Source organism: Bombina bombina, chromosome 8 (assembly GCF_027579735.1).
Source record: "Bombina bombina isolate aBomBom1 chromosome 8, aBomBom1.pri, whole genome shotgun sequence".
Lineage (NCBI taxonomy): Eukaryota > Metazoa > Chordata > Amphibia > Anura > Bombinatoridae > Bombina > Bombina bombina.
This window is the reverse complement of record NC_069506.1, coordinates 322,778,932-322,795,643: the sequence shown is the minus strand read 5'-3', so window position 1 is coordinate 322,795,643 and position 16,712 is coordinate 322,778,932. Positions and strand designations below refer to the sequence as shown.

General features: G+C 38.4%; 1 protein-coding gene across 1 annotated transcript in view; it reads left to right on the top strand.

The window, feature by feature from the left end:
• Positions 1-16,712, top strand: part of SRPRA (SRP receptor subunit alpha) — a 121,333-nt gene that overhangs the window by 79,536 nt on the left and 25,085 nt on the right. The window contains exons 8-10 of the mRNA XM_053691539.1: positions 12,368-12,486; positions 12,874-12,960; positions 14,169-14,341. Of these exons, the coding sequence (XP_053547514.1) occupies positions 12,368-12,486; positions 12,874-12,960; positions 14,169-14,341 (379 nt within the window). The remainder of the gene's footprint in view (positions 1-12,367; positions 12,487-12,873; positions 12,961-14,168; positions 14,342-16,712) is intronic.

The following is a 16,712-nucleotide window of genomic DNA, read 5'->3' as shown; positions in this document are numbered from 1 at the left end:
TGTTAAATCTGGATCAAGAGACCAGGGATTCTCTTCTCTGGTGGTTATCTTGGGTCCATCTGTCTAGGGGAATGAGTTTCCGCAGGCCAGAGTGGACTATAGTGACGACATGCCAGCCTTCTGGGCTGGGGCGCAGTCTGGTGTTCCCTGAAGGCTCAGGGTTCGTGGACTCAGGAGGAGGCCCTCCTTCCGATAAACATTCTGGAGCTAAGAGCGATATTCAATGCTCTTCAGGCTTGGCCTCAACTAGCTGCGGTCAGATTCATCAGATTTCAGTCGGACGATATCACGACTGTAGCCTATATCAACCATCAGGGGGGAACAAGGAGTCCCCTGGCAATGATGGAGGTTTCCAAGATAATTCTATGGGCAGAGGTTCACTCTTGCCATCTCTCAGCTATCCATATCACAGGAGTAGAGAACTGGCAGGCGGATTTTCTAAGTCGGCAGACTTTTCATCCGGGGGAGGGGGAGCTCCATCCGGAGGTATTTGCACAGCTGATTCAACTATGGGGCAAACCAGAACTGGATCTGATGGCGTCTCGACAGAACGCCAAGATTCCTCGTTACGGGTCCAGGTCAAGGGATCCCCAGGCAACGCTGATAGATGCTCTAGCAGTGCCCTGGTCCTTCAGCCTGGCTTATGTGTTTCCACCATTTCCTCTCCTCCCTCGTCTGATTGCCAAGATCAAGCAGGAGAGAGCTTCAGTGATTTTGATAGAACCTGCGTGGCCACGCAGGACTTGGTATGCAGACCTAGTACCTAGTGGACATGTCATCTGTTCCACTGTGGACTCTGCCGCTGAGGCAGGACCTTCTACTCCAAGGTCCATTCAATCATCCAAATCTAGTTTCTCTGCGTCTGACTGCTTGGAGATTGAACGCTTGATTTTATCAAAACGTGGTTTCTCCGAGTCGGTCATTGATACCTTGATTCAGGCTCAAAAGCCTGTCACCAGGAAAATCTATCATAAGATATGGTGTAAATATCTTCATTGGTGTGAATCCAAGGGTTACTCGTGGAGTAAGGTTAGGATTCCTTGGATACTATCTTTTCTCCAAGAAGGATTGGAAAAGGGATTATCGGCTAGTTCCTTAAAGGGACAGATTTCTGCTCTGTCTATTCTTTTGCACAAGCGTCTGGCTGATGTTCCAGACGTTCAGGCGGTTTGTCAGGCTTTGGTTAGAATCAGGCCTGTGTTTAAACCTGTTACTCCACCATGGAGTTTAAATTTAGTTCTTAAAGTTCTTCAAGGGGTTCCGTTTGAACCCTTGCATTCCATAGATATCAAGCTTTTATCTTGGAAAGTTCTGTTTTTAGTAGCTATCTCTTCGGCTCAAAGAGTTTCAGAGTTATCTGCCTTACAGTGTGATTCCCCTTATCTGATCTTCCATGCAGATAAGGTAGTTTTGCGTACCAAACCTGGTTTTCTTCCTAAGGTAGTATCTAATAGGAATATCAATCAAGAAATTGTTGTTCCGTCACTGTGTCCTAATCCTTCTTCAAAGAAGGAACGTCTGTTACACAATCTTGACGGGGTTCGTGCCTTAAAGTTTTATTTTCAAGCTACTAAGGATTTTCGTCAAACATCTGCATTGTTTGTTGTCTACTCTGGAAAGAGGAGAGGCCAAAAGGCTTCGGCAACTTCTCTTTCTTTTTGGCTGAGAAGCATAATCCGTTTAGCTTATGAGACTGCTGGCCAGCAGCCTCCTGAAAGAATTACAGCTCATTCTACTAGAGCGGTAGCTTCCACATGGGCTTTTAAACATGAGGCCTCTGTTGAACAGATTTGTAAGGCGGCGACTTGGTCTTCGCTTCATACTTTTTCTAAATTCTACAAATTTGATACTTTTGCTTCCTCAGAGGCTATTTTTGGGAGAAAGGTCTCACAGGCAGTGGTGCCTTCCGTTTAAGTGCCTGCCTTGTCCCTCCCTTCATCCCTGTCCTAAAGCTTTGGTATTGGTATCCCACAAGTAATGGATGAACCCATGGACTGGATACACCACAAGAGAAAGAAATTTATCAGGTAAGCATACATTTTGTTTTATCTCCCCAACTGCATTTGGAACAGGAGACCAGAGATTCTCTTCTCTGGTGGTTGTCTCAGGACCACCTGTCTCAGGGAATGTGTTAACGCAGGCCAGAGTGGTTCATAGTAACGACAGATGCCAGCCTGCTAGGCTGGGGTGCTGTCTGGAACTCCCTGAAAGCTCAGGGCTTATGGTCTCGTTAGGAAACTTTACTCCCGATAAACATTCTAGAACTGAGAGCGATATACAATGCGCTTCAGGCGTGGCCTCGGCTAGCTGCGGCCAAATTCATCAGATTTCAGTCGGACAACATCACGACTGTAGCTTTTAGCAATCATCAAGGAGGAACACGGAGTTCTCTAGCGATGATGGAGGTAACCAAAATAATCCGATGGGCGGAGGATCACTCTTGCCATCTCTCAGCAATCCATATCCCAGGGGTAGAGAACTGGGATGCGGATTTCCTAAGTCGTCCGACTTTTCATCCGGGGGAGTGGGAGCCCCATCCGGAGGTATTTGCCCAGCTGACTCGGCTATGGGGCACACCAGAATTAGATCTGATGGCGTCCCGTCAGAATGCCAAACTTCCTCGTTACGGGTCCAGGTCCCGGGATCCCCAGGCGGTACTGATAGATGCTCTAGCAGTGCTCTGGTCCTTCAATCTGGCCTATATATTTCCACCATTTCCTCTCCTCCCACGTCTGGTTGCCAGAATTAAGCAGGAGAGAGCTTCGGTGATTCTGATAGCATCTGCGTGGCCACGCAGGACTTGGTATGCAGACCTAGTGGACATGTCATCTGTTCCACCGTGGACTCTGCCAATGAGGCAGGACCTTCTAATCCAAGGTCCATTCACGCATCCAAATCTAATTTCTCTGCGTCTGACTGCTTGGAGATTGAATGCCTGATTCTATCAAAGCGTGGTTTCTCTGAGTCGGTCATTGATACCCTGATTCAAGCTAGAAAGCCTGTCACCAGGAAGATCTATCATAAGATTTGGCGCAAATATTTTTATAGGTGTGAATCCAAGGGTTACTCATGGAGTAAGATTAGGATTCCTAGAATATTGTCCTTAATCCAAAAAGGATTGGAGAAGGGATTATCAACTAGTTCCTTTAAAAGGACAAATATCTGCTTTGTCTATTCTTTTACACAAACGTCTGGCAGATGTCCCAGACTTTCAAGCATTTAGTCAAGCCTTGGTCAGGATTAAGCCTGTATTTAAACCTTTTACTCCGCCATGGAGCCTAAACTTAGTTCTTAAAGTTCTTCATGGGGTTCCGTTTGAACCTATGCATTCCATAGATATTAAGCTTCTATCTTGGAAAGTTTTGTTTTTAGTAGCTATCTCTTCGGCTCGAAGAGTTTCTGAGTTATCTGCTTTACAGTGTGACTCACCTTACCTGGTTTTCCATGCAGATAAGGTGGTTTTGCATACCAAACCTGGGTTTCTTCCTAAGGTTGTTTCTAATAGGAATATCAGGAGATTGTTGTTCCTTCTCTGTGTCCTAATCCTTCATCAAAGAAGGAACGTCTGTTGCACAATCTTGATGTGGTTCGTGCTTTAAAGTTCTACTTGCAAGCAACTAAAGATTTCCGTCAAACATCTTCATTGTTTGTTGTTTATTCTGGTAAACGGAGAGGCCAAAAGGCTACGGCTACCTCTCTTTCCTTTTGGCTGAAAAGCATCATCCGTTTGGCTTATGAGACTGCTGACCAGCAGCCTGCTGAAAGAATTACTGCTAATTCTACTAGAGCAGTGGCTTCCACATGGGCTTTTAAAAATGAGGCTTCTGTTGAACAGATTTGTAAGGCGGCGACTTGGTCTTCGCTTCCTACTTTTTCCAAATTTTACAGATTCGATACTTTTGCTTCTTCAGAGGCTATTTTTGGGAGAAAGGTTCTACAAGCAGTGGTGCCTTCCGTTTAGGGTATCTGTCTTGTCCCTCCCTTCATCCGTGTCCTAAAGCTTTGGTATTGGTATCCCACAAGTATGGATGAATCCGTGGACTCGATACATCTTACAAGAGAAAACAGAATTTATGCTTACCTGATAAATTTCTTTCTCTTGTGATGTATCGAGTCCACGGCCCGCCCTGTCTAAGACAGGTAGTAAATTTAAAAAACTTCAGTCACCTCTGCACCCTATAGTTTCTCCTTTTCCTTTCTAGCCTTCAGTCGAATTACTGGGGGGCGGAGCTAAGGGAGGAGCTATATAGACAGCTCTGCTGTGGGTGCTCTCTTTGCCACTTCCTGTTAGGAAGGAGAATATCCCACAAGTATGGATGAATCCGTGGACTTGATACATCACAAGAGAGAAATTTATCAGATAAGCATAAATTCTGTTTTTTATTGGTTTGATGTTCATGCCTACATTTTTCAAATAGGATTTAGGCATATTTTCCATTGGTTGGTCCAGATGTCAATCAGATACAGTTGAAATTGTCTTTTTCCATTGATAAACTTGTGTATCAATCAAAACAGCAGTATTGCAAATGCTCAGTACAGATCTTTTTCACTGTTACGAGCGCAACAATGTTGCTACACGTACCATATTTAGGAAATCCAGACTATTCTCTTAATTATGTAACGATTAGATATTTACTATTATTCTTATATTTTATTTGTCATTGCTGATATTATTAGTTATTGTAATATAATCCATGTGTGACAGAGTTATACCAGTTTATACCTGTAACATAAGAATGGAGAAAGATAAAATATTGAAACCGTAATAGAGGATGGATGATGAAAGATGAAAATTTAAGTGAAATAATGAAAAGATGAGAGGGAATAAAAAATAAAAAGTAAAAAATAGAAAAATTAAGAAAATAAAATATTAACACGTGACTTTAGTGCAAATCCAAACTTGCAAAAGTAATCTTTGTGAAATATGAATGATAATAGATTACTAAGTGTGTAGAGAAAAGTGTCATTTCTACTGATCTTAGAATTTGTGATATAATAAGTGCTGGTGCCTATTAACCTGCCAAAATGCAGGGTTAAAAAAATCGATTGAGGTTAAGATTAGGAATGGGTCTAGTGTGAACAATTATGTTCCAAATTAAAACATAATACCTGAGTATAGTACAGTAAAAAATATTATTTTTTGTATTAAATATTAAGTGACAAATGTTGAAAGTGGCTTCTTCAGCTTTGAAAATTGTGCTAGTAGGCAAAAAATTAGTGAAGTACTGATGAATTTTTGTAAATTTAATTTCACATGTACTGTGTGTCGTTCATCTGTTCGATTACAGAATTGTCAGATTATATGTAAAAATAAGAGTGAGGAATAGCTCATATAAATAACATTAGTTACCTTTATTTGTAATTATGGATTGTCTACATGATTTTAATATCAAGACATTAAAATGGTGTCAGTCAGATGCTAATATTATGTATGTTCTTAGATTTTGGTATATGTCTTGTTTTTAGTTGTCTTATAATTATTATTATAATATTCATGATTCATTTCAAGGATCTGTATAATATTACTTATCTTATATTACTTTATAAATTGTTATAATGTCCGTTTATAATATAATGATTAAATGTAACCATTTTTTATTACCTCTAGTGAAAGAAAAAGGTGTGAGTGATATGAAATAAGAGCAGTTTGGGCTGTGATATAGTGCCCATGGTATTTTTGGTAATGAACTTGTATAAGATTTATATGATTTTATGCTTATCAATGATTTGATCACTGTTGATATACTTATATAGTTTCAATATAATATTTGTATTAATTAACTGTATTGAGTGTTTATCAGTTGTTTATTTTTTCTTGTAAGTTTTTTAATTCATCCATTATTTAAATTAATTATTTTTATTTTTTATAGATATACATTAAAGTTGTTGTAGTCATTTAGCCCGTATGGTTTTACGCTTTGCAGGAGATGTATCCATCTACACTCCATTTTTAGAAGAGTTTGTTCTATATTTCCTCCTCTTATTCCTAGCTTTGCTTGTTGTAATACTGCAAATCTCAGCAATTGATCATTGCTGTTATGTCTAAGGGAAAAATGTTTGCCACATTTGTTATGGTTTTTCCCTTTTCTAGATCTTTCTTTATATTGCGGATGTTGCTGCTATGCTCCATAATTCTTGTTCTTATTTGTCTTGTAGTCATACCTACATAGAACATTTTACATGGGCATTGGAGAACATAAACTACTCCTATTGTTGTGCAGGAATAGTGGGCTGAGAGTAGATGTTTTTTACCATATTTGCCTTGGATTTCTTTAATTTTCCATACTTTAGAGCATGTATTGCATGTTCCACATTGAAACATGCCCTTAGATTGACTTTCTCTATTTGGTCTGTGAACATAGTGACTCTGGACTAAAGTATCTTTTAGATTTTTGGGTCTTTTGTACCCAATAGATACTCATCGCCTATTTGGCTAGCTAGCAGCGGGTCATTAAGTAAGATATGCCAATTCTCATCTATTATTTTCATCACTTGCTTCATTTGTGGGTTGTATGTTGTAATTAGACGTGGTTTGTTATCTGCTTTTTTCTGATGTGGTCTTAGAAGGATGTTACGATCCATTTTAGTTACTTGTGTGTTGGCTCTTTTAATTGAGCGTTTACTGTAGCCTCTATCTTCTAATCTGCTACTAAGTTTTTTTTTTTTTTTGCTTCTTGTTTGTATATTGTAATATCAGAGCAATTTCTTCTCAGTCGTGTGAATTCACCTTTCGGAATTGCTTTTTAGGGTACTGGGAGCATGTGCACTTGTTTGATGTAAGAGATTATTCGTAGCTGTGACTTTTCTGTACAACGTTGTGCTAACTTCTCCAAGTTGGTTTATTTGTATCCCTAGGTCTAGAAAATTGAACTTGTGATAGCTGTATTCATAAGTTAGTTTCAGATTTAAATTGTTGTCATTCAGGATATCCATAAATTTGTTAAGTGTGTCAATCGGACCCTCCCAGGTAAAGAGGATGTCATCTATATAGCGAATCCATAGTGGGATGTATTGCATGTATATGTCGTTGGTATCAGAGAAGATAGTATTATTCTCCCACCATCCCAAAAATAGATTCGCATATGTGGGTGCACACGCCGTACCCAGCAATAAGTAAAAGTTAAAGGCACGCTAGTGCCTACAAGTTTTAATCTTGCAAATGTGGGAATGGTAAAAGCAGTAAAATTATTACAATTGATTCGTGAATGAAGCAATAACAATTTAATTAAAACTGCCATAGATAATTGATATTCATTTTGAAACCGCTTACAGTAAAAAACGTTTTGAGTAATTACAAACAACCTAAGTTTTCAACAATACAGCGATATAATTCTGTCATAAGTAACAGAGATAACAAGCTGGAAATCGCTCATAATAGAATAAGCTCTAAGCAATCCTTAAAGTAATAACAGTTGCTGGTCTAACAAAACGGCGGAGCATCTGTATTTAACTTTCTTAAAATTATACCAACTTATAAAGTACAAGTAAACAACCTACACAGGTTTAAAGCTGGGGGAATACCAATATACCTAACAAAGGGGTTATAAGTGGAATACTTGTTTTCCTTATTTATTGAAGCTACAAAGTAGCAGTATATTGCAACCTATATTCACATAAGTGGAACCAGCTACCTAATAGTATCACTTTTGCTGCAAAAATAACTCCCACTTAACGTTTGTATATATAAGGCTTTAACCTAACAAGCCTATCTTCGGTTTAATGCAGCATCAGTGAATATAAGTGGCATTGCATTATAATTTAGATTTGAAGTACATCGAAAGTTTAAAATTGATGCACAATTTTTATACTCAACCCGTCAATAACAGCAACATAAGTTTGTGATACAGCGTAAACTTATGAGCTTATCAATATAATAGCTTTTAATCCAGCTTGAACTCATAAGCATGCTCATATAAGCAAGAATTATTGAAATAGAGAACTTTAAAAACGTGTACAAACATTATACTGTACACACACTTCAATTTGAGTATATTAAAACTACCAGCTACCTCTGTAACCACATTAGCCATATCACTACTTGATTGTCACTTTAAAAACTTGGAGTAAATATACCAGAACTATAAGTAACATACAGGGATATTAAACCTGTTAGACAATATATTTAGCTAAATACATTGTACTTTTCAGACAAGCCACATATATGGCTATTCATTTTTTGAAAAATACAATTAGTATTAACCAAGACTTTATACATAAAAACTGACAGTTCTCATAGTAGTAACCAACTTAAGAATAGAAGAAGTATGTACATCAATGTAAAGGAGATGTGTTTTTAATTAAAGCGAGGACAGCAAAATATCAAAAAATATATAAGCTGTCTTTTTTTTAACCAATATAAATAAAAGTTATATTTTATAACTCAATTCAATTCCTGAAAACTTGAGATAATCATATGACAGTGTAAAGAAGCATATCCTTTTTCTGACATAGGCCACGCACTTGTCACTTATGTCATTCTAGTGTTAATCACATTGTCTGATTTGGAAAGAATTTATTTGCATATTATGGTGGAAAATAAGTATTTGGTCAATATCAAAAGTTCATCTCAATACTTTTATATATCCTTTGTTGGTAATGACAGAGGTCAAACGTTTTCTGTAAGTCTTCACAAGGTTGTCACACACTGTTGCTGGTATTTTGGCCCATTCCTGCATGCAGATCTCCTCTAGAGCAGTGATGTTTTGGGGCTGTCGCTGGGCAACACAGACTTTTTTAACTCCCTCCAAAGGTTTTCTATGGGGTTGAGATTTGGAGACTGGCTAGGCCACTCCAGGACCTTGAAATGCTTCTTACGAAGCCACTCCTTTGTTGCCCGGGCGGTGTGTTTGGGATCATTATCATGCTGAAAGACCCAGCCACGTTTGATCTTCAATGCCCTTGCTGATGGAAGGAGGTTTGCACTCAAAATCTCACGATACATGGCCCCATTCATTCTTTCATGTACACAGATCAGTCGTCCTGTTCCATTTGCAGAGAAACAGCCCAAAGTATGATGTTGCCACCCCCATGCTTCACAGTAGGTATGGTGTTCTTTGGTTGCAACTCAGCATTCTCTCTCCTCCAAACACGACGAGTTGTGTTTCTACCAAACAGTTCTACTTTGGTTTCATCTGACCATATGACATTCTCCCAATCCGCTTCTGGATCATCCAAATGCTCTCTAGCATACTTCAGACGGGCCTGGACATGTACTGGCTTAAGCAGGGGGACATGTCTGGCACTGCAGGATCTGTGTCCCTGGCGGCGTAGTGTTTTACTGATGGTAGCCTTTGTTACGTTGGTCCCAGCTCTCTGCAGGTCATTCACTAGGTCCCCCCGTGTGGTTCTGGGATGTTTGCTCACCGTTCTTGTGATCATTTTGACCCCACGGGGTGAGATCTTGTGTGGAGCCCCAGATCGTTGGAGATTATCAGTGGTCTTGTATGTCTTCCATTTTCTAATTATTGCTCCCACAGTTGATTTCTTCACACCAAGCTGCTTGCCTATTGCAGATTGTCTTCCCAGCCTGGTACAGGTCTACAATTTTGTTTCTGGTGTCCTTCGACAGCTCTTTGGTCTTCACCATAGTGGAGTTTGGAGTGTGACTGTTTGAGGTTGTGGACAGGTGTCTTTTATACTGATAACAAGTTCAAACAGTTGCCATTAATGCAGGTAATAAGTGGAGAACAGAGGAGCCTCTTAAAGAAGAAGATACAGGTTTGTGAGAGCCAGAAATCTTGCTTGTTTGTAGGTAACCAAATACTTATTTTCCACCATAATATGCAAATAAATTCTTTCCAAATCAGACAATGTGATTGTCTGGATTTGTTTCCACATTTTGTCCCTCATAGTTGAGGTATTCCTATGATGAAAATTACAGGCCTCTCATCTTAAGTGGGAGAACTTTCACAATTGGTGGCTGACTAAATACTTTTTTGCCCCACTGTATCTATTCCCTTCGTTTGCTCTTCTTCCCCGGGTTATTGCTCGAATTCAACAGGAGAAGGCATCAGTGATCCTAATCGCTCCTGCGTGGCCTTGCAGGATTTGGTATGCCGATCTGGTGGACATGTCATCCCTGCCACCTTGGAATCTTCCATTGAGGAAGGACCTTCTCATTCAGGGACCCTTCCTTCACCAGAATCTCGTTTCTCTGAAGCCGACTGCTTGGAGATTGAACGCTTAATCCTATCCAAGTGAGGTTTTTCTGATTCGGTCATAGATACCTTAATTCAGGCGCGTATACCTGTAACTAGGAAGATTTACCATAAGATATTTTGTAAATATCTTTATTGGTGTGAATCCAAGGGCTACTCATGGAGTAGAGTTAGGATTCCCAGGATTTTGTCTTTTCTCCAAGAAGGATTGGAGAAGGGTTTATCAGCGAGTTCCCTAAAGGGTCAGATCTCTGCCTGATCTATTTTGTTACATAAGCGTCTGGCAGATGTCCCAGATGTTCAATCCTTTTGTCAGGCTTTGATTAGAATCAGGCCTGTGTTTAAACCAATTGCTCCTCCATAGAGTTTGAATTTAGTTCTTAAAGTTCTTCAAGGGGTTCCGTTTGAACCTATGCATTCCATAGATATTAAGTTGTTATCTTGGAAAGTTTTATTTCTTGTTGCCATTTCTTCTGCTTGAAGAGTGTCTGAGCTTTCGGCATTACAATATAATTCACCTTACCTTATTTTTCATTCGGATAACGTGGTGTTACGTACTAAACTTGGTTTTCTTCCTAAGGTTGTTTCAGACAAGAACATTAATCAGGAGATTGTTGTTCCTTTCTTGTGTCCTAATCCTTCTTCTCAGAAGGAACGTCTTCTGCACAATTTGGACGTAGTCCATGCTTTCAAATTTTACTTACAAGTGACTAAGGACTTTCGTCAATCGTCTTCTCCATTTGTCATTTTTTCTGGAAAACGTAAGAGTCAGAAATCTACAGCTATCTCTCTTTCTTTTTGACTGAAGAGTATCATCCGTTTTGCTTATGAGACTGCTGGACAGCAGCCTCCTGAAAGAGTTACGGCTCAGTCCACCAGGGCTGTTGCTTCCTCATGGGCATTCAAAAATTATGCTTCTGTTGAACAGATTTGCAAGGCTGCAACTTGGTCTTCTCTTCACACTTTTTCTAAATTTTACAAATTTGATACCTTTGCTTCGGCTGAGGCGGTTTTTGGGAGAAAGGTTCTTCAAGTAGTGGTGCCTTCCGTTTAGGTTCCCTGTCTTGTCCCTCCCTTATCATCCGTGTACTCTAGCTTTGGTATTGTATCACACAAGGATGAAATCCGTGGACTCATTGTGTCTTTAAAAAGAAAAGAAAATTTATGCTTACCTGATAAATTTCTTTCTTTTTAGACACGATGTCTGTAATATACTGTATATGTATTTGTGTTTTTATTGCATGTGTGTCTGTATTATACTGTGTATGTATTTGTGTTTTTATTGCACGTGTGTCTGTAATATACTGTGAATGTATGTGTGTCTGTAATATACTGTGAATGTATGTGTGTCTGTAATATACTGTGAATGTATGTGTGTCTGTAATATACTGTGAATGTATGTGTGTCTGTAATATACTGTGTATGTATGTGTGTCTGTAATATACTGTGTATGTATGTGTGTCTGTAATATACTGTGTATGTATGTGTGTCTGTAATATACTGTGTATGTATGTGTGTCTGTAATATACTGTGTATGTATGTGTGTCTGTAATATACTGTGTATGTATGTGTGTCTGTAATATACTGTGTATGTATGTGTGTCTGTAATATACTGTGTATGTATGTGTGTCTGTAATATACTGTGTATGTATGTGTGTAATATACTCTGTATGTATGTGTGTCTGTAATATACTCTGTATGTATGTGTGTCTGTAATATACTGTGTATGTATGTGTGTCTGTAATATACTGTGTATGTATGTGTGTCTGTAATATACTGTGTATGTATGTGTGTCTGTAATATACTCTGTATGTATGTGTGTCTGTAATATACTCTGTATGTATGTGTGTCTGTAATATACTGTGTATGTATGTGTGTCTGTAATATACTGTGTATGTATGTGTGTCTGTAATATACTGTGTATGTATGTGTGTAATATACTCTGTATGTATGTGTGTCTGTAATATACTCTGTATGTATGTGTGTCTGTAATATACTCTGTATGTATGTGTGTCATATACTGTGTATGTATGTATGTGTGTCATATACTGTGTATGTATGTATGTGTGTCATATACTGTGTATGTATGTGTGTCTGTCATATACTGTGTATGTATGTGTGTCTGTCATATACTGTGTATGTATTTGTGCTTTAGATTGGAGTCAGTTTGATTAGTCTGACATAACATTACATCCGGTTCTCTTTATCAGCACTAAGAAGAGCGGCTTTGGGGGCATGTTTGGAATGCTAAAGGGCCTGGTGGGCGCCAAAAGCTTAACACTGGATGACATGGAGCCCATCCTAGAGAAGATGAAAGATCATCTAATCGGTGAGTCGCTGGTTCTGCTTCTCAGAATATAAAACTCCTTATAAACTATGTAGCCAAAAGTACAGTTTTACTGTAACCACTGTAAAATGTAACATGGCTCTCCGGTCACCCCGTTTAGATTTCTCCAGTACTCGCCTGCAGCGGATATCTGTACTCTTACACCGTAACTAACACCAGTCCCCTTGGCATGCTGTATGCGGATGTATGCTGGAAGCACCTCTGTGTAGTTCCTCTTTTTTAAGAGAGGGGGAAATGAGCATATTTACATAATTAAATGCAAAGTATATGGGATCCTACCTTTTTTTTAGATTAAAAAATAATAATTCTGTAGTATTTTCATTTAATTCACTTTAGGAAAACTCATTATCTGCCCTTTTTCTTCTACAGCAAAGAATGTAGCAGCCGACATTGCTGTTCAGCTTTGTGATTCAGTGGCCAAGAAACTTGAAGGAAAAGTAATGGGAACCTTCAGCAGTAAGTTTGACGCATCAATTATCCTGTTTTCAAGAATTAGATTGAACATTGTTTATTGCTTTGTTTTTGGTCTCTGTGACCTTTTTGTTAAGTCCAGACTGTAATTTCATTAAAGGGACTGTAAACTTTTTATTAAAATAAAACTATCATCAAATAGCTCTGTTTAAATTTGTTAAAATTGATTTTACTTTAATACTATTCAGTTAAAGCTTTTTATTTTGATGATTCCAGGAAGTGCATGTCTGTGTTTAACTTTTCCTCAAGGACTGATTGGTCACTGGCTGATAAATAGAGCATTCACTGATTTGTTGTTGGGCATTCCCCCACAAGCATAACAATTAAAAACATTTTTTTCTCAAATCTGTTTTCCAAAACATTCTTCTAGATGCAACAAACAAAAAAGGACATAAGTTACTGCATTGTCTTTTTATTGTGCATTTTTTTGATTATCCTTTAAATATTAAGCTGCATAGTAAATTCTTTGCAATATGCTTATTTATTTCTCCCCCTTTCCTGTAATTTGTCTTTGAAAACTTTGTTTCCAATTACCATGACATTTTGAAGTGTATATTCAAGACATCAGATGGCTGTCTGCTACATTCCACACAGTAATTGCTTGATCAGTGCAGGAGGTCATTTTATATCTGTCCTTAACTGGCCACAACAGAGGAGATAAGAAAAATAATACTACAGAGGCTTTTCAATGGGTATGTCTTTGGACAACAGAACAGTGCACTTTGCTTTAAACACCTTTATTTTGTATCCAGGCTTTGCATTGCAGTGTTTAACTGTCAGTTTGTATTCTGCATATATCAAATATGAGTTTGTTCCTTTAATAATGACTTCCCACTTATGCTGTAATGTTTTGTATACATCCATGTGATTCCTGAATTGAATAACTTTTAGTTTGTGCATCAATAAAATTTATTTTTAACCTCTTCCGTCCCATAGAGTAAAAATATACCACAAAGAAATGCATTTTTTACTGCATTTTACAGTATATTTCAGCAGATTTATTTTGTAATTTATTTTACATGTACCCTATATTGAAATTGCAGTCTTGATCCTTTAGTGCAGAATATTTTAGTTACTGTATTCAGATCACCTTTTAAACATATAAGTACTAAAAAATATTAAAGAGCTTATTGTGATATAGAAGGGTTTGAAAATGTTGTAGTTGACATCTTTTTCCATCATTTGACTTTAAGCTGTGACTTCGGCGGTAAAGCAGGCTTTGCAAGAGTCCCTGGTACAAATCCTGCAGCCCAAGCGTCGCGTGGACGTCTTACGTGATGTGATGGAGGCACAACGCCTACATCGGCCTTACGTGATCACTTTCTGTGGTGTCAATGGTGTAGGGAAGTCTACTAACCTCGCAAAGGTAAGTGCTGTAATGCATTTAGAATGAATAACCCCCGTTAGCAGCCACTTGGGTAGACTATAAGGCCTACAATTGTTGGCTTTTAAGGACATGCATTCAATCGGACCAGTAGATTTTATGTAAGCCACACAGCACAATCTTAAAAGACCTTTAAAAACAGTAGAATATGTATAAGCAACAAATGCATAATAAAAAAGCAGTATAATGGCACTTTCTCTGAAATTTTAAATAAGCAGTAGATTTTATTTTTTCTGACAAATTTCAAAATGTATTTCGCTTTGCCTGCCCCTGTTTCATGTGACAGTCATCAGCCAATCACAGACTCGTATACGTATACACTGAACTATTGCAAAGCTCAGTAGTAGCTGGTGCCTCAGAAAGTGTGCATATAAAGACACTGCGCAGTTTAATAATGGAAGTAAATTGGAAAGTCTCACACATTTGTCTCTTGTCATTGACTCACCAGGTGTTTTTAGCTACATACTAATAATGTATTCCTGCTCTGGAGCTGACTTAACAAAGTGCTTAATCTTTTTGCGGGGTTAAACACAAATATATTCAAGCAATAGTGCAAAAATAATAACATGCTCTAACATAGTATTTTCTTTTTGCACTTTTATATCCTTTCATTTCTTGGAACAGATAAGAGTAAGAATAACCCTAAAGATAAGAAATAAAAAAAATAAAAAAATAGCAAGGTCAAAGGAGATCTCTACTTTAGTAAATGTAATACTTTTTAGAAAAATATAATTGGAAAACGTTCAAATATCCAAATAGTTTAATATTGTATAAAGAGTAGGGCCGCCGTTTACTTTCAGAGGAGCTTCATTCCTTCTTGGGTTGTTCTCATACATGCGCTGAGATGTGTGTGGTGGGACGTAACGCAATTCTTCCAGAAAAGTTCCCAGTTCTGTAAGGGACAAAAATTGTTTGACTTCATATCATGATCTGCTTTTCCAAATGTCTTCTAAATGTTAAGTAATGTCAGATGGGGAGGTCATGGAAGGTTTTTGACCTCATCCTGGTTGCCATGAAGCCATTGCTGGGTTTGTTTAGCAGTGTGTATGGAGGAGTTATCATCCTAAAACTTGTGAGCAGTTGGTCCTGTAAACTCACCTCTTGTTCCACATCCATTATGTGGTCAAGCATACAGCCATAATTGGACCTAATCACTCCCAATGACTTGGCTAACCATACTGTTACAAAACCCCACCTTTGTTATCAGTTGGCCACAGTCATTGTGGGTTGAAGACATCCGTTGGCTTTTTATAAACATAAACCCATTAAAATGCAGGAGATAGTGAGATAACACCTCAGACCATATTAGTTTTTTATTGCTTAGAAGTCTAGATTTGGTGACCCTTACATAAGATTGAGTCTTTGTATCTTGGCTTTTTATAAAATAGTCTCAAAATGTCAGTCCTGCCATAAATTCTTTCTTTATGGAGCTTATTCCATTCCGGAGGTAATTATTCAGTTCTTTGCTAATTTTTGAATCTGTAGTTTTATAGCATTTACTTTATGAAGACAACTCTCCACATTGCACGCTATAGTACCAAGTTGTTAAAGGGACACTGAACCCAAATTTTTCTTTTGTGATTCAGATAGCATGCAATTTCTTTTTAAAGACACGATGAGTCAACGGATTCTCATCCTTACTTGTGGGATTACACCTCCTGGTCAGCAGGAGGAGGCAAAGAGCACCACAGCAGAGCTGCTATATATAGCTCCTCCCTTCCCTCCCACTCCAGTCATTCTCTTTGCCTACGTTAGTGCTAGGAAGAGGTAAAGTGAGGTGTTAGAATAGATTCTTCAATCAAGAGTTTATTACTTTTAAAGTAGTGCCAGAGTGTGCTGCTTTGTTCTAGGGTGTAGCCGTAGTCCATATCAGTCTCTTCAGTTGAGCTTTTGGTGGCTTTAGAGCAATAGGAACTGGTGGGACATAATTCTCACTGCGCCTCTTATACATTTATGCTGCCCTAATCCAGATAGCCTAAGCACATTTAACTCAGGCTTATCTTATTCCACAGGGCTATGGGAGGGAGAGGACCTCTTAAACCTGCTGGACTGTACTGCTGTCGGACAGCATTTAAGGTAAGTGCTAACTTTGTTCATTCTGGGGAGCAGTCTCAGAGTAAAGTGGGCACTTAAACTTAATCTTAAAACTTTATTTGAAGTGTGCATAAGACTCATTATGGGCTTCTTATGTGGGGACATTAATCCCTCTTGTATGGAGGGTTCAGTTTGGACAGCTATGAGTACAGGCACTGGGACTGGGAGAAAGCTTGTAGTCTCTTACAAGATTTTTTTTTGTGAAAGGCAGTCTTAAAAGGATGTTTTGGCTCTTTTTTATTGTAAATGGTGTTACGGT